Genomic DNA, 22,402 nt, shown 5'->3' with positions numbered 1-22,402 from the left:
CATCATCTCAAATATTTATCATTTCTTCATGTTGAGAACATTCAGGGGGAAGGATTTTTATATGTGGGCTGTAATTGTTAAGGACTGACATTCCTTTTCCTTCTAGGTTTGTGGTACATGGAGTGGTATTATCAGGAGATGGGACAGTGCTCTGGGGAGAACTTGAGGGTGTTCAGGGATTCCTTACTTTATATGAGGGTCCTAGGGAGAATGGTGGCAAAGTCAGAGAGAGAGAAAAGTGGTGGGAAGATGAATGGGGAGAAGGAAGAAAAGTGCAGAAGAGTATTGGGAGGAAAACGTGGACAAGACAGAGAGAGATTATTGGAATGATTTTGATGTGAGACTGTGACCAAAGATGACATGGATATAGACCTACTGGGTTGAGCCTCAGGGTTTTCATTTTATTCTAATTAGTGTCACCAGTTCCTGTGCAAGTCCCAATGAGCCTGCAACCACCTACTGTGATGGTGGTCTTGGAAGCATAAAGATGCTGGCTGACATTGACTGTGCTTAGATGTAAAAACAGAATATTGGTGAGAAGTATGGTTCTGCGAAAATCTCAGGCAGATGGGATTTTTTAAATGCCCTGTTTTAGAAGTTTGACACAGTACCACTTTAATGTGGTCAAAGGATTAGGCAAATTTCTAGATTGAGCCAGCTGTGAACAAAATTGTTCCAAATCCCTTCTTTGTTTAAAAATAAATGCTGAAAAACTCCCATTTATGCTGGAAATTAGCTCTGAGGAGCTGGCAGAAGTTTTTATACAGGGAATGATCATGAATTACTTTAGAGGGTCTTTATTCATTCATTTCTTTATTCATTTAGTCAAACAGTTCATTAAATCATTTATTGAAACACTGATTGCCTATGACTACAGACCTACCCAACTGCACAAATAATGTTCTATAGACACGGTTTTAAGCCATTACTAAGTGTTTAGGAACTTCAGAAGTTTTGGTGAAATGTGCAAACTCTGAGAAGGAAATCATAATGGTATATTACTTGAACAGGCTGTCTTCATACTTGGGATTGCGGAACTACGAAACTCTTAAGTAACCTTTTCCCTCAAGCCATGTACTAGGCATTGTGATTTAACAAAAATTTTCTTTAGTGATATATATTTTTCTGTGTTTTTTGCTTACTTTGTTGTTGATGACACTTTCTAGTCAGTACTAGTGGCTAAAAAACAGGTATTTATGTAATGGAGGTTTCGTCAACCTGCCATTTTCTTCAGATTCAGAAAAAATTAAATGAACCCTTGTTCTTTGCCACATGGAAGCAAAATCTCAATCTAGATTTCTGCATATCTCTGTGGGAAGGAGACGTATTTTTAGGGTTATTTATAACCTAACATCCATGGAAACATGGGACTTAGAATTTTCTCTTTGATTCCCTCCTTCAAGGAAACCACAAATGCCAGTCTGTGGCATGTAGGGAAACTTAAACTGGAGGCACACATGTCACAGGAAGAAGATTACATAGAACATTCCACATCTAACAGTGTAGAAATTATACGTGAACTTTTCTGTTCTCTCAAGTCCTCTTGGCCACCCAGGGGGATCCTATGGGTCTTTTACCCAGCTTTCTGCTTTCTAAATGTCTTCTTTCCCTTTATCTTTCACTTTTCCTCATTTTCTTAATCTACTTTCCCCCCCAAAGGAAAATAAAGTCAAAGACAGACCAACAAACAGGCTTTTCTTATTTCATGGAAAACAATTGAGTTTTCTGTTGCTATTTGAGATACAATTTCTAAGTCTTATCTCTTGCTCTTTATAATTTATTAAAATATTTTATTGAAAAAGAAAAGTTCTCCTTTGAAAAGACTACTGGTATTAGCTGCTTAGAAAATGCATAATTGTATCACCTACTATATTTGCATTTGGTTTTACAAAAGTTAAGTTCTCCGGCTCGCTGAACTATCTGAAACTGAAATCCTTCTATAAACGTGTATGAAAAGGTACATTTTTCAGGCAGCATCGTTTAAATAGGTATAAGGCAGATGAATCTGCACTTTTTTGTCTGTTTTCCATAAACTTTCCTAGATGTCACTTTTCATTTAGTTCTTATTCCTATCACCATTTCACTGGTGTTGCAAACTGGGATATTTTACTTTCTAGGAAAATTATCTGAATATTTTTTTCCACGGATACTAACTTAATATGTAAAGTTTTGTTTATGAATTGACAAAAATATATTGAACAACTACTCTGTGCTATTCTTTAGGGAAATGGAATGAGTTGATAATCTGCAAGTACATTTTGAACAAATAGTTATTGAATTGAGTGTAACAAAGTTGTTCTCTTGAAGGCTCTTTAGATCTTTCTAATATGCACATTGAATGCATTTAACTAGCTGATCTAGCCTCAAAGTTGGCTTTAGCCAATATGTTCAGAATCAATACACGGTGATCTTGTTTGGTAACTGGGTTCTTCACTTCGTGGGACCAAATGTTTTAAATGAAAAGTTAAGTTTATGTTTAACTTAAACATGAATGTTTTAAAGTCATATTTCCTAGTTTTAAAGCATATCACCAGACTGGAATCCAGAGAGAGAGCCCGTTTTACTGATGTCAAACTTAAAATTTTGTTTTGGCCAAAATTATTCTTTACTATAAGAAATAACTCTCTAACTTAATATCATGAATCCACTCTGAGGCTTAAATGAAAGATACCTTTGGAAATATGGCTAAAAACCACACCAAAACCCTGTTGTGGGTTTTCTTTCTTTCTTTCTTTCTTTCTTTCTTTCTTTCTTTCTTTCTTTCTTTCTTTCTTTCTTTCTTTCTTTCTTTTTTTTTTTACAACAGTTTATCCAGTCAAACAAATGATCCACAGCTATATACAATTACATGGAATATAGTCTCATCTGATCAGAAAATTTATCAGATCAACTTTTTTTTAAAGCCATGCTTTCCAGTGACATAGACAACACTATGAAATCAGCCAACCTGCAACCTTCATTTGGCTCACCATATACACATGCTCCTCGACTTACAATGGGGTTATATCCCAATAAACCCATCTTCAGTTGAAATAGTGTAAGTTGAAGATACATTGAATAAATCTAACTTGTTGAACATAATAGGTTAGCTTAGCACACCTTACATGTGTTCAGAACGCTTATATCAGCCTCAAAGTCACCTAACACAAAGCCTATTTTATTACTAAGTGTTGAATATCTCACATAACTTATTGAGTACTGTACCGAAAGCATATCATTTTTGCATCATCATAAACTTGAATAATCATGAGTCGAATGCTCATTAAGTTGGGGACCATATTACTTAAAATATACTCTAGAGACTCTTAATAGAAAAAGATGCTGTTTTTCTGCTTTCACTTAATTAAATTAACTCAATTCAATTCAAGTATTCATTCAACAAATATTTATTAAGCACCTACAATATGCCAGGCACTGTGCTGGGTGCTGGGGATACAACTGTGAACATGATAGACACAGTCCCTGCCCTCAAGGAGCTTACAGTCTAGTAGTTATACAGACAAGTACACAGGCAATTACAACGCAGTATGGTAAGTGCTGTGATGGGCGAAAGACATTAAAAAGGGCACCTAACTCAGTCTCACAGGCAGGGAGGTGGTGGATAGCCATGGAAACATTTTCAGGGCAAGTAAAATTCAATTTGAGTATTGAAAGATGACTATAAGTTAGTCAGGTAAAGAGGAGACAGGGAGGAGTTACGCACTGAGGAAGTAGTCTATGCAGTGCTCCATGTGCTGCTTTGGAGGTTCATTTGCTGATGGGAGTAGCTGGATAGAAGTGAGAGAAGTCCTGGAAGAAATAAGCAAGGGCCAGGTCATGAAGGGGCTCATGTGATCTTCTCAAGAGCTTGAAATTTTTCCTGAGGGACGTGTGTGTGTGTGTGTGTGTGTGTGTGTGTGTGTGTGTGTGATTTATACTGTTTAAGATTGCTCTTACTGCAGCACAGATTGAATGGGGAATGGGATCTTGAGAGTTGATGGAAGAAAATCAATCCTTCAGCTTTTCCAACTTTATTTTCCATAATATCATACCCTGTGCTCTCACTAGCCCATCTAATGGCATTCATTCCTTAAATGAGCCATTGATGTTCATGGCTTTGGGCCACTGCTCACTCATATGGCTCTTTACATATTCTCCTCCTATTAAAACTCAACTCATCCTTCAAGACCAGACTTCTGAAATCATCCTAACTTGTGCTTTCTGCCAATACCCTAAGTACATGATTTTTATCTGTATTAGAGTATTTATTTATTATTTCAAATGAACCAAACCTTCTTTTGGACCATATTAGTTTAATTCATACATAAGGTGATTTTTATAAATAAACATGGGTATAATTTTTTTTTACAATTTCCAGTTGAAAACAAAGACTAATTCTTCATTTGTTATCTACCCCAAACTATTATGAATGCCTTCATATGATTTAAAGGGAACAATGGGAATAAGGGGAAAAGCCCAAGAGACACACAATTTTATGCAGCAAAATACAGTCAAGTAAAATTTCAACACACAATTACAAGGTATGTTGTTGTTAGGACAGTGATTCATTCCCCAACTCAAAGACTCCATATTTGACAATTCAATCTGTTAATGAGTCAAAGATTTGAAAAAGAGGGGTCGCTTAGTATGCAAAAAATAATGAGGGCTAGCTACATTTTCCACTATGGCCCACGACTATTACAATCTCTCTTATAGTCTTATAATTTCTCAAATAACTTTTATAAGGATAAGAAAAAACTTTTAAGCTCTGTAGATATTGTAAGAACATCTGCTGTTTTATTCTTTTTGGTGGGTACAAAAACCACAATTTTGTACACAGAAGATTATAAATAATACTGTTAACATGAGTGACCCATAGTCTCTTCTGAGTCTACACCGCGGACTAGTGATTGAACCTAAACGTTCTCTTCCTTTTGCTTTTCTTCCTGGTTGTGAGACAAAAGCAATCTGTGAACCGACTCATGTGACAGAGTGAAGTTTACAGCAAACAAGAAGATGACCAACAACTTTTATAAAAAAAAGTCTCTAAAGTTTATTACAGTGATGGCATTTATATCAATTATTGCAATGTATTGTTCCCTAAGATGGTTAGAAAAAAGAATTGTGTTGTCCTCTACTGAATTTACATCAGTTAAAAAGCAAGCATGTTTCAGTATTTGTTTTCTCCAAAGTAAGTGTAAATACTTCCATTATTTTTTTTTCCCACAGGATTTACATGTTTGTTCATTATTTTCTTATCACAGTTTAGTGATTTGTTTTCTCAGCTGGATTTTCTTCCATGGACTATATGGGTGTTCTGGAGACACAGGTTAGCATGTTCACGGACTTCTATAACTATTTTATCCTTTCCGGTGAAGACAAAGGCCTTTCTGAGCAAGAACTTCACAGTTTAATGCGCTAACTCGCAAGTCTGATTAGTTTTTGAGTCCACTCAAATGAAATTTGTTGCTGTTAATACACCCATCCCAGATCCCTCCCCCACCCACTCCCCGAAAAAAACCTAAATTGTGAGTTTTCCTGATATAAAATCTGAGTTTGGGTTTCCGAGCTGAGCTCATGCACACGTTGCTGCTGCTGATGTTCGGCCAGCCCGTTAGGACGGACTTCCCATTCTCAGCCAAAGGATTGGTTTAGCAAAGACCCGCGCGTGGCGTGTTCCTCAGGGCTGCGTTTCCATCAGTCACCAACACAGTTTAATTAAGGCACTCAATTATTTTTTTGGTTTTTATGGTAGGTCCGATGCAATGACAGCCAATCCTGAACTTTGTCTGATTGCAGTTCCAGCGTGTACAGCCTTTGGGCAGTCAGGCGTCAAGACGCGGCCATTCTCTCCCACACTCCCAGTGATGGATAATCTGGCTTTGTTTCTTATGGCTTCAGAAAAGGTCAGCTGGGTTGCATGGAAAGGAAGCAGAAAGAACGCGGAGTGTTACCATATTTCTGTTTCTTCAACAAAATATTCCACAACAAACACCGAAATATCAATAATTAGACATCTGCATTTTTTTCCATGTTCTTTTGGTCATATGAAAACTGCTTATCCAGGGAAAGGAAAGCTTAACTACACCGAAGAATGAATCTGTCTAGAGTTTGTGGTCCTACCTGTGGAAAAACTCATTCTAAAATCATAATATTTAACTACTGTTAGTAAATCTGGGCAGGAAACATCTTTTAACTTGCTGCACTGTATATCTTAGTACTTCTGGATGAGCTTAAAAGCTCTTTTATGTTTGACAACATTCTTTAGATAGTATTTCCTTGTTATGAAATGTCTTTACAGTGCAAGGATTAGACTCTCAGAACTAATGAAGTACCTAAACAAACTATATGTATAGACTTCGTGACAGATCTTCCTGTTTTATAACACAGACCTATCCACAGACACTTCACTCATTCACACCGGTTATAGACATGACCCAGAACAGCACAATTAGTGACATATAGTTCACTCTATGCTATTATGGACACTAAGGCTCCATATTTTAAGAACTGTATTTAAAAGGGGTGCACTGAAAAAGGATATGTTTCAAAGCCAACTGAATGGTCATCACTGGGGAACCTCCCATATTGAGGTTAAAGAGTCAGGGAACTGAAATCAGTAAATTCCTGTCCCTTATCCATTAGGTAGCAGGTAATATTATACAAAGGAGAAACAGGCACTGTTATTATGTTAGTCTCATTACTGTTCATTCACTGTCTAAATTCTTTCTAGTAGCTAGAATTATAACTTAAGAGGAAAATAGGGTAAAGGAGCGATTCCCTAAGTTTGTTATGACTTAGTTCATAACTCACAACTCATCATGTATCTAATTTCCTGTTGTGAATTCAAGTTTATCCAAATCTTTAGGAAATTCCATCCCTGTGTTTATTCTGCCCTGGAGCTTAAATATTAGAATAATTATATATTAAGTAATGAAATCAGTAAATAGTGTAAAAACCGGTGGAATAAAAATGTTTACAGATCAGTTACTCTGAAAACTTCAGAAAGTTGAAGTCAAATTGCTAGTAATGACATATAAATGACAAAATCAAGGTCAATATCACAGTTCTGTTTCAGTAAACAGTCTTAAAAATTAATGCTTATCATCATAATCAGAATTGGGGATACGGTCTTTACAGAAACATGGATAGCTTTTATATTTAGAAATCATGGAAATATAATGAGGATTTTAGAGAAAAACAACACTTCTACCTGATTATCTTCTATTAGCCCCTTGAAATCAAAGTTCTTCTGACTTTTATTTGTCACATAATAGGCACTCAGTAAATATTTGTTGAGTGGATGAATGACCTTAAATAGGAAGATACTTTTTCTCTTTCTTGTAAATGAAACTGATAGGATAATATTCTAAAATTATTCATAATTTATCAAATCTGTACACTAAAAAGGGTAGATTTTATTGTATGTAAATGATACCTTAAAAATGTAAATGAATACATTGCCCACTATTTTAATGAAGAACCTCACTCACATAGAATAATCTCACCAAAGGAACTAAAAAGGATACATGGTTGCAGTAGTCTCGGTTTTTGAAGTGAGACTCTTGGGAGATTGTTTTATTGGAGGTGAATATTTTCCTACTCAATATTAGAGTACGTATGCTTTTGGGTGTGTGTATAAAAAGAAGCATTAGCAAAGCAGTACTATTTATATCAAGAAAATCTAGCAACAAAATGGATTTAAGAAACATAAGCCAAGACTTGGTATCAAGATGCTAAATAGCTTTCTAGTGTAATCTTTTCAGTTTTATGTGTTTTAGATGGACATTTTGGGGGTCAGAACCCTTTAGTGAGTACCTAACTATATGGAACACTCCGGTTACAGCATTGGCATTTTTCATAATCTTCTAAAGAAAACAATTTGGGAGCAGATTTAGGAAGTTTATATTAGTTAGATAAAACCAGATGCTGAGGAAAACAAGAAAAATGAGCATCTATGAGTCTGATCCAAACCATTGTATTAGCCCATCTTAAATCTTTGGAGTTCCCAAACCACTCAGTCTCCAAACCACTCATCTGTTGTTTAACAAGAGATTTAGGAAAGATAGTTCCAGAGAATTCATACTAATCACTAATCCAGAGAATTCATACTAATCACTAAACTTAAAACCAAGATCAAAGTCTGAATATGTTTCTTTAGATTCCCTTTCAACATTTAATGTTAAGTAAAATAGACAATTATTTGTTAAAATCCACTAGTTTAGCTTTGTTTTAATTTTTCTTCAAGAGGAAATGCTAAAATACCATTAATAAAAGCATGGTAATTTTTAAAAAGTGTTTACAGAAGGTTTTTGCCATAAAAATCTGGTTTTGTTTTCTTTCTTTTATTTTCTTTCTTTCTTTTCTTTTTCTTTTTTTCTTTTTTTAAGACAGAGTCTTGCCCAGGCTGTCGCCCAGGCTGGAGTGCAGGGGCATGATCTCAGCTCACTGCAAGCTTCACTTCCCGGGTTCACGCCATTCTCCTGCCTCAGCCTCCCAAGTAGCTGGGACTACAAGTGCCCACCACCATGCCCAGCTAATTTTTTGTATTTTTAGTAGAGACGGGGTTCCATTGTGTTAGTCAGGATGGTCTCGGTCTCCTGACCTCGTGATCCTCCCACTTCAGCCTCCCAAAGTGCTGGGATTACAAGCGTCAACCACCACGCCTGGCCTTCTTTCTTTTCTTGATCATGTTTGTGAGGAAAGGAAAACTTCCAAAGGTTGAACAACTCCATATAATCTCAAATACACCCTTCTTTTTTATAGATTAATGCAATGAAGTGTATTACTTAATAAAATTTTGACTTATTTTTCTTTAAATCTGTTTTAGCATTTTTATTTCCTATACTTAAACATCATCTGCATCTTCCATAAAATGCCATTTCTATTCATCTTGATGTGAACCTTTTGAGACTCCTCAAACTGGAAAACTTTCTAGTAATTTTACATATGGTCTGGGTTTTGTTGGATTGCTGTGGCTTATGTTCCCTTGAGGGATGATCACTTTTTACTAGAATCTACCACAGATTGAAGGTGTCAGGTTTTGTTTTTGGGATTCTGGGGCAATATTATTTTTGAATTACCAATCATTTCCATAATTATGGTCATAGAGTTTATGAAAGTTTTCCTTTAATTTGAGAATACAATAAAAACTGCTTACTTATAAGTTTTGACAGGCACCGATTATTTCATTTATCTTGAATGCCACTGCCTTTTAAAATGTCAGACGAATGCTTCCTATTTATTTGAAATGTATTGTCTTAAATGTTCAAATCTACCTCTAAGAGGCAATTCATGTGAACTTCAATGTCAAGTTGTAACTCCAAATACAATGTTATATATAAATTGTATATATATGATGTGCAAATTTACATCTCCTTTTAATAACTTCCCTGAACTTAGAAATGAAATAGCATACATAGTATTTCTTTCTAAAAATTTCTAATACCCTTTTTTTATTTGCTTTGCTTCCTACCCTTGTACCTTGCTGATGATGACTGGAGTGCCTTTGTTATGTCAAAGAAAAGTCAGTTTTAATGAACTGGTAACAAAACCTAGTAAGGACATCTTACAAAATTCATCTCAGAATTCAGTCCAAATAATTGGTTCTGAAAATTAATCAAGTATTGTTTTTCTCAATTTGAAAAAAGTCTCTCATCAACTCTGTAAACGTTAAGATGAAAGCATTCCTCTAATGGCTAAGACACCTTGATATTATCCCACTTTGTAGTTTTGCTATTATAAGACATGTTAAAAATGTTTGGATCGAGTGAATTGAGGATTTAGTTCTTAATTCTTTTTCACAAAATTAGGAAAGAATCATTTTGGAACTATCTATGTGCTATTGTACTCAGTCACTGATTTCTACATTATGGATGAAAGCAATTATATCTTGATTAAAAGGGATGGCATTGACTCTTTGCTTTAAGATACAAGTATTTCAAAAGCTTTCATATAAACAAATATAAAAATCAAGTGTGTTTAGCTGGTGTAAACTCAGATGTACATCTTACTGAAAGTATATCGGGTTTTTGACTTTAGGGTACATCAAGTACCAAATATCTCTTGGAAGTTCAAAGACTCATTTATCATTGTAATGAAACTGAGCAGCCTATTCAGTTAGCTATTATAGATAATTTTAGAAAATGGGTTTCAGAGTCCTGATTTTAGGAAGAGCAATAACAAATCCTTTCAGATCTTATTTTAAAACGACTTCCTATTACTAGAGGAAAGAAGAAGTACACATTTAAATTTTTTTAAAAATAACCTCCATCTCCTATATTTTACTGAATGCTTACAATTTTTTATTGTGCCATGATGAGAGGATGTGAGTAAGTGGTGCTGACCTGGATTGCTTAAAAGCAATTGAAATGAAAAAAAAAAAAAAAATAGCTCATAATGACTCACTGCAATTTTTATCTTTTTCTGAATCTTTCTTATAGGACACAAATATTGCTGATGTCTCTGATGGAAAAACTGCTGTATTGCCTAAAATGTCTATTTACCTTTGTGATACTTTGAGCATAAAAGTTGAATTTCATCTAATAAATGTGAATTGTAGTCAAAATTCTGATCATCACTCTTCCTTAAAGTTCTGGCTCAAGGACTACCATCGGATAAATAAAAAGTGGAATTTCATGTTTTAAAAATGTAGAATAATGACTAATGTACAACAAATTAGAAGAGGAGCCAAAATTCATTGAGCACATACTCTGTGCCTTGGAGTTTTTACATGTGTTGGTCCTCAGAAAACAATATGACCTTGTCAAAAATAGGCAACTATCTGGGTTTTGATCACTTGGAACAGATTTTGTGCTTATTTTTTAGCACCTACCCTAAAATTGAACTGTTACAGGAAAGATTTGCCCAGTCGATATGCAAGGAAGCCCAGATCTAATTTCCAATTTTCCCCAAATTTCAGGTAGAATATACTGTTTAAATCATTTCACAGAGCAATTCTGGTTTGTTTTTTATCTTTCTGACCCTTGCAATGCAGATATCTATTGGCAACATAAAGTTTCAAACAGTACATCTGCAGCCAAAGAAAACCGAACCAATTTGCACTGAAGTTTTCAAAAATATAAAGCTCTAATTAGAAGCAAGCAATACCACCACCGGACAGACAGGTCACAACACTGCGTTCACAGGATGCATCCCCCACTCACTGTAGTCGGCCCTAAGTCCTACCCCTAAATTTTAATACTTTCGGTTCCATATACGTTGTAACCTTCTCTATAGGTTGCTAAATTCTGGGTATTCTGCGAGGAAGTTGGGTTAAAAGTCTGTGCACTCTTTGCCACCTTCATTCTCTTCGCTTCTGCCCTGGACTTGTAACAGAACTCTATCAAAGCCACCAGCATTGCCAAGCCCAAGCCGCCAACCAGAATGTAGAAGACGCCTGCTACGTTGCTCAGGCTCAAGGCACTCGTCTTGTCCTGGGGGGGATAAAGACATTTCAGTTAACTGCAGAAATGTCACATCCAAAAGGTAAAAGAACACATGAAATCCAAAAAGCCAATGAAAGTAAACACTTAATTTAACCTGAAATTATTTACAAGTATAAGTCACTGATGTAGGTTTATAATTTAAACATAAAGCTTATAGCTCTTGGGAGAAGTAAAATTATAATAGTTATCAACAAATTGTATCTAATTACATTCAGTGAAATCAGTAACATTTTATCATTATTAAATATGCAATGAAAACCATTATACTTAGCCATATATAAGCATTTATATATTTACACAGGGTGGCAGAAGTGGGGTTATTATTGTTAAGTTTGAAAATGACAAGTTTAAAATCCAATTATGGGAGAAAGGGGACCTCTTTTGGCTTTGCTTCTATTAGAATATGCTTTTTAACATCTGAGATTTCTCTTGAATAAAGCCAACTCCACATTTCCTAGTTGAGCAACTAAGGAGTTGTTGAGCTGATAGTTTCACATTTCGTTCATCATTAATTTACCAAATATATGAAAATAATATGCCAAGGTACATATTATCTGTTCTTTCAGTTTCTACAAGGGAAGTCTCATGGAAAATGTTACTTTTGCATATTATACACTATTTATAAATAATTATATATGTGTAACTCAAGTACTTTTTAAAGATAACTTTTAAAAATATATAAATTATTATGGTCAATTGAAAAATAAGTTATTTATGGATGAATTTATAATTATTTTTATTAAGTAAAAATACAATATCATTCCCACTTAAAAATGCTTAATCCATTAATATTTTAGAGATATTATTCTTCAGAGCTTCAGTACACATATGATCTCATAATAAATCCAGAATAATCTCTAAGTCCTACTCTTGTGATTGGAAGATACTAAAATTGTAACAAGAATTCAAAATTGTCTAATAAATTATAAATATGTTTATGACATAATATTATTGCAAGAAGTATTTTGGTAGGCTACTTGAAGGATGCCCCGTAGTCATTATCTTCTCAGCAGGATGTTTTGTGCAAAATGTGATTCCGACCCTTAAAGAGTTTTATAGGTGAGTATTTAATTCAAAAGATGCACTATATACACTGTCACCTTAGTCACAACATCAACTGACTGGGCCAAACAATTTAGGGTAGCTTCATTTTTAAAATAATTACTCATTAAGTATTTGCGCTTGTCTGACTTTACATCAGGATTTCAGGTAATGGTTTAATTATCTGGCCAAGCTTGTCTCATTCCACTCTGGTTAAAAGACAGACAGAAAGGATTACAATATAGGGATAAGACCTGAAAGGGATTCATTAACATTAATTTGTCTCCTTAAGTTAACTGAGGCTCTCTCCTATTTAAACCAGTCATGTGTTTAATATCTTAGAATATCCAGTAATTTGTTTTCTTTCTTAAAGAAAATACAGAAAGAAATAAAAGGGGATTCCAAGAACCTTCAGCTCTGGCTTTCAGGTGCTGTTACTATAGTCTATCAACTTGTGTAGGTATTTAGATTCACTGATAAACTTGTGTTTTTTTTTTTTTAAAATAAAAACATAACTATTTCCACTACTTTTATTTCTACTCAACAGAATTAGGCATGTAGGTTCCTGCATTTTAAAATTTTTTTCCTACATTGTTTTAAAAAGAATTTATGATTAAGAGATCTTAGAGCTTGAGAATATTATTCATACACATTGATTAATTAAAACAATTTCAACTGGGTGAGTAGAATTGAAAGGTTCACTCTGTTTATCAGCACAGAAATATAATAGGGCTTCTTCAAACTAAATTGGAATGCTTGGCACTATGGTGACAAAAGACAGAACCTCTGAGTAAGCATTTATTTAATATTTAGAATCTCCTTTTTCTGGTTTACTACAGATTTCCTGTTTTGAGAATACATCAGTTCTTGAAATAACATGATTTCATGAAGTCTTTGCCTCCGAAACGAACATAAAAACTACCCCCCAAAACACTACTTTTATTAGTGGTACGTAAGTTTGAGAATAATATAGAAGGAATTTTATTATTTTAAAAAATTTTGCAGTTTAAATTTAATTTGAAAGTCTTAATATTGGGGAGCAGGTTGCAGTTTCCTGGAAAGACCATCCCTATGGTTGAAATTTATGACGTTAGCTTTTAATTTAGGCAGTGGCTGAGTGTATAATGTTCAGTTTTTATGGTTTCCATATACTTTTAACAATTGCTCCCGTTTACTGCTTTGTGAACACAAGAGGAGGCACCGAACTGCAGCGACTGACCTTGCTTCCAGAGTCCTTGGGTCCACATTCACCTTTATCGTACCACCATTTGTTTTTCAGCTTGTCTAAGACGCCTGCCTCACTGAGTTTCAAAACGGCAAGGTTTACAGGAGTTCTTCACGTGGAAAATAACATAAATAACATTATATATGTTATTTTATGTTATTCAAGTAAAACTACATTAGAATCGCATGGCAAAGTGACAGAGCAGAGGCCACAGTAGGTGCTATGTCTTGTACTGTAGGCCCAGGTTTAGAATCAGACATAAAACTGGGGCCTGCTCCATCGCTTTAGGTAACAGGCACATACTGCTAGGGAGGATTTTTAAATAAAATGTATGCAATTACTGTGAATCCAAAACTATTGGCCTTGGTTGGGTTTCTGGAACATTTACCATTTTCCCCACATAAATGTGGCAGTCATTCAAAATCCAGAAGCTTCTTTTTGTTCTCTTTCAAAATTAAGGAAGTAGCTGCAGGTTGACAGACAGACTGAAATAGAAGCTAGGTAGGACTGATTTCATTCCTTGCATGCATTATGATTTAGCTCATGGTATTTGATTTTATGCTGTAAAAGTATGTCTACAGTATCCATCATGAAATCGACTTCTTGACCACTTTCATCCAATACCTAATTGAAAAAGGAGTGTGATTTCAGTGTTACAAAAGACCATCTTATGCAGAGGAAGGTCATCAGGAGACAAATATTTAAATAATTATTATAAAGTATAAGCCCATGATGATACTTTCCTTCTAAATTGCAGTCTTTAACATGAATAATATCACCAGAAGCATCTATCTTGAATCTATCACCTATTTATCTTTTCATCTATCTTGAATCTTAAAGTATATTAATGTACTCTTAAGTACAAGGTGAAGTGACTATAATGTATTCCACAAATTCTTACCAACAAAAAAAGACAGGTTAGAGGTAATCAAGATTTTTCTAAATAGACAAACTCCTCTTATAAGAAGACTCTATTTATATTTATAAGAGACTCTATTTGTTTCCTCTACCATCTTTGATTCCTTCAACACTAAATATTGTATTAGGAGTTTCAGGGAGGAGGACATCAGTCATTACCTGGCATCAATATTCCAAGGAATTTAATAATTCTTTCAGTTTTCACTCCCATATTATAATATGAAGGCCAAGATGATGAAGGGAAAGCAGAAACTTTTAGGATCTTTTGTTGTTACTGTTTTGTTGGCTTATTGGTTTTTCGTTTCGTCCCGAGACAGACTTGTCATATTCCTCTGGGCACTTTGCCTGGCTGTATCCCCTAATGTGCCTCAGTTCTTCTAGGAAATGCTGAGTGCATCTGGAGTTACAACACATGCATTTATTGGGGATTCATTCCAAAAACCTATCTACACAACTAGGAATTGCATTAAGAATGATGGTGATCATGACAGCTAACATTTACTGAGCATTTACTATGTACCAGGCACTGTTAAAAGCATTTTTCATGTTCACTAACATCATTTACATTTTACAAATGAGGAATCCAAAGCACAGGCAGCTTCATTTATCAAGTTACACAGCGAGGCAGTAGCCTAATCAGGATTCCTGATAGTATGACTTCATAACTTTTGCAATTAAAAATATTAATAGCAGAAGACTCACAAAATGATGTTTCTAGTTAATTGGGCTTTCTGGTTAAACTAAAACCCATTTTTTTGATATGGTTAGTTTTGAAAAAAATTCTAAAATATAAATTTTTATTTTTGTTTATATGGTTTCTGGATATAATTTAAATTTTGTTTCAATGTTATATAACTATGGCTTAGGTTTATTGTTCCATTGAAGAAGTAATATACATTTGCCATGATCCTAGATATGATGTTGATTTTTGGATTAAAATCTGACATGAGCATGATTTAATACTTTCTACTGAAAGCTGAATTTAGGGGTGGGGTGAGTTGAGGATTATCGTTAATTGGGGTGCCTGGTTATTTTAAAGCCAATTAATCTAGATTTTTCTATCCATACCAACCACTACTCTCGCACCTGACCCCCAACCTCCATTTGTGACCTGATTGTTACAATAACCACACCTCTGGGTTTACTAGTGATGTGCAAATCCCTTGAGAGCAGAAGTCACATCTCATTTATCTATGTAAAAAGGTATTTTCCAGAGTATCTGACTCAGAGTAGGTGCACCATAAAGTAGCTCGATTTAAAAAATGACAGAGCAAGATTTTTGAATCCAGAGCAAGCTTTGTCTGGAACTGATACTCTAAGGGTTTTTAGGTCCCCAGACAAGCTCCCCAAAGCCTTTGTAACACATGTGTAGCTAAATTATATTAGCCTATATTGCAGTTCTTGAATGGGGTGGGTTGGGAGGAGGAGGACTCAGTGCTGAAAACTGGAGGAGAGTTTCCTTTAAGTTTCTCCAAGAAGGGACAATTGAAGGCAAAATTGTGAATAAGATGAAGACTGCATTAGGCTCTCTCACCTAAGGCAATCTTTTCTCCTACGCCCTTCTTTTTCCCTCTGGCCTCTTTATTCTTTCTGCTATTTCACACCAGTAACCCGGTTTTAGAGGGTAAAACTAGATTAACACTTTGAATATAAGACATTTAGTATCAACCATAATTAATGTTCAACTGGTGGAATATCAGAACAAGGAATTCATTACCAGGAGAGTCCTTCTCCATGGGCTAGATTCCTTCAGTGTTTTTTGTTTACTACAAATTTTTTCCTTTCCATTTTCTCCTGGTGATGAATGCATATTTTCTGTACTAGTTCCTTTATTCTTGCATTGGTTGTCAGGCTGTGATAGAGGAAAGCGGCTTATTTGTAAGTATAGCATCTATCAAAGTCAGAAATGGCTGTATTCTTCAAAGTGCCAAATTATCAGGAAGTGCACGACCAAATATAATGCCTAGAGAAAACATTATTGATAAAGTCATACTTACAAAATAATTTTTATATGAATATCCACATCTATGAGTGTGCATATTTTACACATGCAGAAACAGAATAAAGTATCAAATTAACAGAAAAAATAATTTTGTAGCTGCAATAATGGGTGATTGATGGTTGCAGCTATTGCCAAAATTTCTAACTAGAACCAGGATTGAATAACTGGCATAAAAATTGGCCTAAAATTCTTTGTCTGGTTTGTGCTTTGACTAAACCATACCAGGTTAACCAAAGTGGAGAATACATTTTAGACATTGCAATCAGTATTTTAAAATTGGCTCATTCATTGTCAAGTAGTAAATTTTTGTTATTTTATTCCCAAGAGTGAGGATGAATTTCCTATGATCATAAGAGAGGACCATATCACAATGATATTAACTCATATGAACACTATCAAAGGATTGTTTTCAAATGAAGGAATTTGTACCTTGCAAATCATGCATTTCTGCTTTAATTTATTTCATATAAGATGCAGGACCTTGTTCTTCATATCTTTTGTTAATTTTTTACCTTTCAAGGTGAAGCCTCTTGGCTGAGGACTGCTATGGTCAGAACTTTATAGCACTGAGAATGGCTGTCAGGTGAGTGAGGACGCTAACTACTGCACGTCCTGGAGTGTGACAGGGAAGCGGCTGCAGTGACCCCAAATAGTCTAGTTGTTCGTTATATTAAATCTGAGCTCCTTGAGGGAAAGGACAGTGGTAATTCTCTATTTCTACACAGGGACTGGCACATGGCTGCGTTCAAACACGAGTTTAATAATTTGCTGCTGAATGGAAGGCTGGAGAGGTTACAGTCCTGTGAATGACAAATGAGTCAGCTCTCTCATAGAAACCTTTCCATGTGTGGTACAGGTTTCCATATTTCCTTTCTTCATTAGATGAGTCACTGTTGGGATAGTTAGTTTTCTCCTACCAAGATTCTGTATTTGAAGGTCAGCTAAGCCAGGATTTCAGCATGTGTGTGCTGAGTTCTCTCTGTATTTTTCCTTCCGCACTGAATTGGCAGCATTGGTCTTTTCTGCTTTAGTTTTACACACAAAGGCTTTAGAGTCAGCTGCATTTCTCACTTCAAGACTTCTCCTTATTTTACCTCTTTTGATGAAGATCAGGCCAAATGGGAGGGGCAAGGTAAGTTTATAAAGAAAATCAGTCACCCGAAGAAGGTACAAAATGAAAATGAAAAAGCAACAACTGCCTCCTAGTAATTTACTGTGATTTAAGTTAAGTCAGGCCAGTTAAAATTCAGAGTAGGGTATTATTAACATTTAGAGTGCAACAATCTATTCTCTTGATGATAAACCTTAGACCAATATACAACCTATGTGGATTTTTTTTTTTTGGTATAAAAACACATTCCTGGAGGACAAAATAAAACATAATGTATTTCATTTTGGGAGAACATTTTATGTTAATTTTTTTATAACATGTTGGAAACCTACTTGTTAAATTTTGAAATAGTATTCATTCTAAAACATTTTTTAGTTCATGTTTGGTGAAAGTAATGTCACTGCATAACTGTAAGAGCAAGCAATTTGATTTTGGAAACTACAGGGTTAGATAGAAATTGATTCTTTTGGACAACAAATATTTACTGAATGTCCATTATGTACCAAACAATGAGTTGGATACAAGCTAATTAAATCTGACTGAGTTGTTCAGTTCATTTCAATAAATTAAAATGACTTTTGTTACATAGATTTTTCTAACGTATATATTTCTATTATGCTTGTTTATTTTTCTCCAGAAAACATCTTTAATGCACACCAAAATGGGACTTCATTATTTATATTTGTGGAAAATTTTATCTGTAAAGCAGTGTTTTACTTCTCTTATATTTGTGATAACAATAAAAATTTGAAAACAAAGTTTTTTCTAATGGAATAGATCATCTTTGTTTTGATTTTCTCTGATGTTATTCTGTGATATTTTCTGTTATTTCTAATTTGCATGAAAGAATGCTAGGTTATTAGTATAAAATTTAATAATTTTCTCTATGTATATATTTATATATTTATGAAAACGATCAGAAAATTTGAGATAGTTGGAGCTCCAAAACATAAAATAAGCTATTACTCCTTAAGACGGTGCCTAGAATGGAGACAAAAGTTTGTCCTCCCTCCTGCTGAAATAGAACTAGTTATTAGATGGGAAGGTGTAAGTGAGCTTAATTTGAAAGGCTTTTTAGATTAGGTGAGAAATTTCCCATCCATGAACTGTTTTCTTTAAGTCTAAAAATATTGATACATAATGAAGAAAGGCTCTGGGACACTAGTATATTCTGTTAATTGCCTACTTTTTTGTTCTTTAGATATTGCTTAGAAATAAAAAAAAAACCCTATTATTTTAGGAAGCTGGAGTTAAGATATGAAGTGAAGACAAAGTTGAGTTGATTTTGTTTTTGTTTTCTGATCATTTTGCAATTTGATCCATTTATGGAAGGCAAAAAATGTGTAGTTCATATGAGAGTCTTTGATTTGTTATTTAACTTGAATAGAATCTGAGAGTTTTAGATGGAGAAAACTTTTTTGTAGGCACCCTAGACAGGTCTATGTGGAGTCAGGCTATTGTTGATACTGAACAATATTTGGTAGAAGTTCTGGTAAAGTAATGGTGAAAAAAACAAGACAGGCTTACCCCCCTGCTCTCTCCCCTCTCTTCCCTAAATTGCTGTTTCAGAAACTTACATCCATTCCTACTTTCCAAAATTGAGATTCATAGGCTTATAATGTCTGATCCACAACCTCTTCAAAGGCAGAGATTTTCAGTGACAATTTTCATTAGGTTTGTTAGTGTGTCACTAAATTGATAATAGTTGCAAATATTTTTGCATTGACAGTAATTGCATATGTAAGTTTGTGAAGGGACTGGACTAGCAATTTGACCAGTATTAGTAGTCCAAACCATAAGTCTCCCAGCAGATGCACCTATTACTTTACATACTGTTTACCCGCTTTTGGTGACATTGAGGCTAACCTTGGAGTCACCTCCCCCGCTGCCACATTCTCCTTTGTCGTACCACCATTTGTTTTTCAATTTGTCCAAGAGGCCTTGTTCATTCAGTTTTAAAACTGCGAGGTTAACAGCATTTCTTGAAACGATAAAACATATTTTGTAAGAAACTGCACAGCTGTTAAGATGTTAGAAGGAATGAGGACTTAAGCTCTTTATAAGCTTCTCCCAGACGCTAAATAAACCTCTCATTTTACCATCCTGCGGTCCCTTCCACTGGAGTCCAAACCAAAAGCAATTGTAACTAATTTCAAATGTATTAAACATGCAGTATTTGGTGTTGTTCACTTTCACAGTTCATTTATTGTCAAATAACTGATCTCATCATCAATCAATTACATAGATTTTTTTTTTTTTTGGCAAAACAGTAATAAACTGGGATTTACTAGTAATTGAGAAAGAAATGTGTCTTGAATTCCTTTGCCTCTAAGAATGCCAATGATCCAAAAGAGAATGAAATTAAAATTCATTCCCACAAGGTAAAACAAAATGGCGTACACAAACCATCAAACCAGCCACTAATTTTTCTGTACTGATTCCCTGAAAACAAAGAGTAATTATCACTCCCGTTATTTTTTATATGGGTTTAGTTTGCTCAATTTAGTTGTTCTCAGAATCTAGGATTTCCTGATCATTTGCTTCATGGACTGGAAGCTACATGATAGTAAAGAGACAGCAGCAGCTCTAGGGAAAAATTCTTATATCTAAATTTTGTGTTGATTCTTAAAGGCATTGAATGCTATTTAGAAATTAGGACTGCATATCCAGTTTGACTGTTTAAGTAATTAAACCCCAGGATGTCGTGCTGCATGTGATACTGACTGCAAACAAACCCACTAGATTAGATTTCCTCCATGTTTTTCTGTAAAGGGAAATAGGGGAGCTTATTTTGGCTATTCTTTAGAGGATTAAAAAATAGTGTCATGGGCCAGGTGTGGTGGCTCATGCCCGTAATCCCAGCACTTTGGGAGGCGGAGGTTGGTGGATCACCTGAGGTCAGGAGTTCAAGACCAGCCTGGCCAACATGGCGAAACCCTGTCTCTACAAAAAATACAAAAATTAGCTGGGCGTGGTTGTGGGCACCTGTAATCCCAGCTACTCAGGAGGCTGAGGCAGGAGAATCACTTGAACCTGGGAGGCAGAGGTTGTACTGAGTCGAGATTGCGCCACTGTACTCCAGCCTGGGTGACAAGAGTGAAACTTCGTCTCAAAAAAAAAATAAATAAATAAAAAAATAAACAACAACAACAAAAACTGTGTTATGGGCTTTTGCCTCCCATACATTTGGTTTCTTTCCTGCTTTCAAGTTACAGTTTTTAAATGACACGATAGGTATTTCAAGAGATTTTTCCATCATTTAATCAAATTTCTGTTAAATTTAAGGAGTGGATCATATACTGAGGGAATCTGGGTAACGTTTGTGATATACTATTTTATAAATACTGAGTTTGGTGATTACTTAATGGTAAATGAATTATAGGTAAAATAAAACAATCATATTATCAAATAGCACTTGAATAATTGATTTGCAAGCGAAATGACATTTAGCTGACCAATAAATTAAAGTGTTGCATATTTTACCACTAATTAGCCTACTAAAATGTTTATTGTCTTAAAATGTATTCATAATATTTCAGTACAACAATGTGCTTTCCCATTTTGTGATGATCTGATCCACTCAGAGAGTAAACAGTTCTCATAAGTAAAATCACACACTTAGAGTTTTTAGTATTAACTCTCCTTAAGAATTAGACTGTCCATTTACTGAATGCTAATTAAATAATTAGCTATTCCTACATTTCCAAGTAAGTGCCACAATAGTGGTGTAAAATAATGCAGGTACTTCCTAATGTGACAATATCAAGTTGTTAGTTTAATCACCAAAGGACCAAACTGAAATGTAGGAATAAAGACAGAGACATCTATTTTTTAAAAAATTCTGCTGGAAGAAAGGAATTGTTTTATTTTGTGTCTACGAGGAACTAAATTTGTCTTTCAATAAATTAAGGTTAACTACTAAAATTCTCTATTTTGGAGAAAATTATTTTTATAATCTATTTTATTTTAGCTTTAAATATTCATATTAAGATTTTTTAAAATGAAGTAGTATTCCAATTATTTTCTGTCTTGGTTTAGACCATTTCTCTGATAAAACTAAAATTATTTCATGAGAGGGTTATTTAACAGGGTTATTAGCCATATCCAAAGACAGTTTCACAGCACAATAGAAAACGAAAAAGCAAAATAAAGGAATGGATAAGGAAAAAAAGCTTTACGTTGAGAAAATTATTTGGAATCAAGCTTTCTACAAAATTATTCTAAAACATTATCTTTCTAATACCATCTAACAGGCCATGTAAAAACAGTTTAGTTTCACACTGCTATCCACATACGTGTGTAATTTTATACCCTGAACCAACAGATAAGTTACTACCCAGTTCACAATTAATCTACAAGTTTTCCTTCCAGAAACATGTGGTCCCTCAATAGAGTCCACTTAATACCATCATATATGAAATTTACCTTTCTTTAATGATGCATAGTGGAAGGCATTTTGTAATCAATATCTGGAGATAGTATTTCAAGATTTCTGTGCATGTTAAAAGTGTCTGTGGTTTTCTACAATTGTCTAGCCAAATATGTAATTCCCTCGTGTAATAAGTTTAGGTCTAAAGGCCTCCTTAGATTGCTATTTAAACTTTAACATAAACCACATATATAATGACCATTTGGACATCTGTTCTATTTTATAGAATGAATCACTTCTACATGTTATT

The 22,402-nt window shown here is 34.5% G+C and overlaps 1 protein-coding gene across 4 annotated transcripts in view; it reads right to left on the bottom strand.

The window, feature by feature from the left end:
- Nucleotides 1-3,370: 3,370 nt before the first annotated feature.
- The window catches only part of GRIA4 (glutamate ionotropic receptor AMPA type subunit 4), a 375,959-nt gene continuing 356,927 nt past the window's right edge, over nt 3,371-22,402 (bottom strand). Inside the window, exons 15-17 of one of the 4 annotated variants that reach the window (XM_008020706.3) lie at nt 19,590-19,704; nt 11,167-11,414; nt 3,371-5,890 (exon numbers count right to left, since the gene is read on the bottom strand). In XM_008020706.3, the coding sequence (XP_008018897.1) occupies nt 11,169-11,414; nt 19,590-19,704 (361 nt within the window). In that variant the 3' untranslated portion in view covers nt 3,371-5,890; nt 11,167-11,168. Of the gene's footprint in view, nt 5,891-11,166; nt 11,415-13,686; nt 13,802-19,589; nt 19,705-22,402 lie in introns of all 4 variants that reach the window. The other 3 variants (XM_008020701.3, XM_008020702.3, XM_008020705.3) reach the window with 3 other exon arrangements.

This window comes from Chlorocebus sabaeus, chromosome 1 (genome assembly GCF_047675955.1).
Source record: "Chlorocebus sabaeus isolate Y175 chromosome 1, mChlSab1.0.hap1, whole genome shotgun sequence".
Lineage (NCBI taxonomy): Eukaryota > Metazoa > Chordata > Mammalia > Primates > Cercopithecidae > Chlorocebus > Chlorocebus sabaeus.
This window is presented reverse-complemented; position numbering and strand designations above follow the sequence as displayed.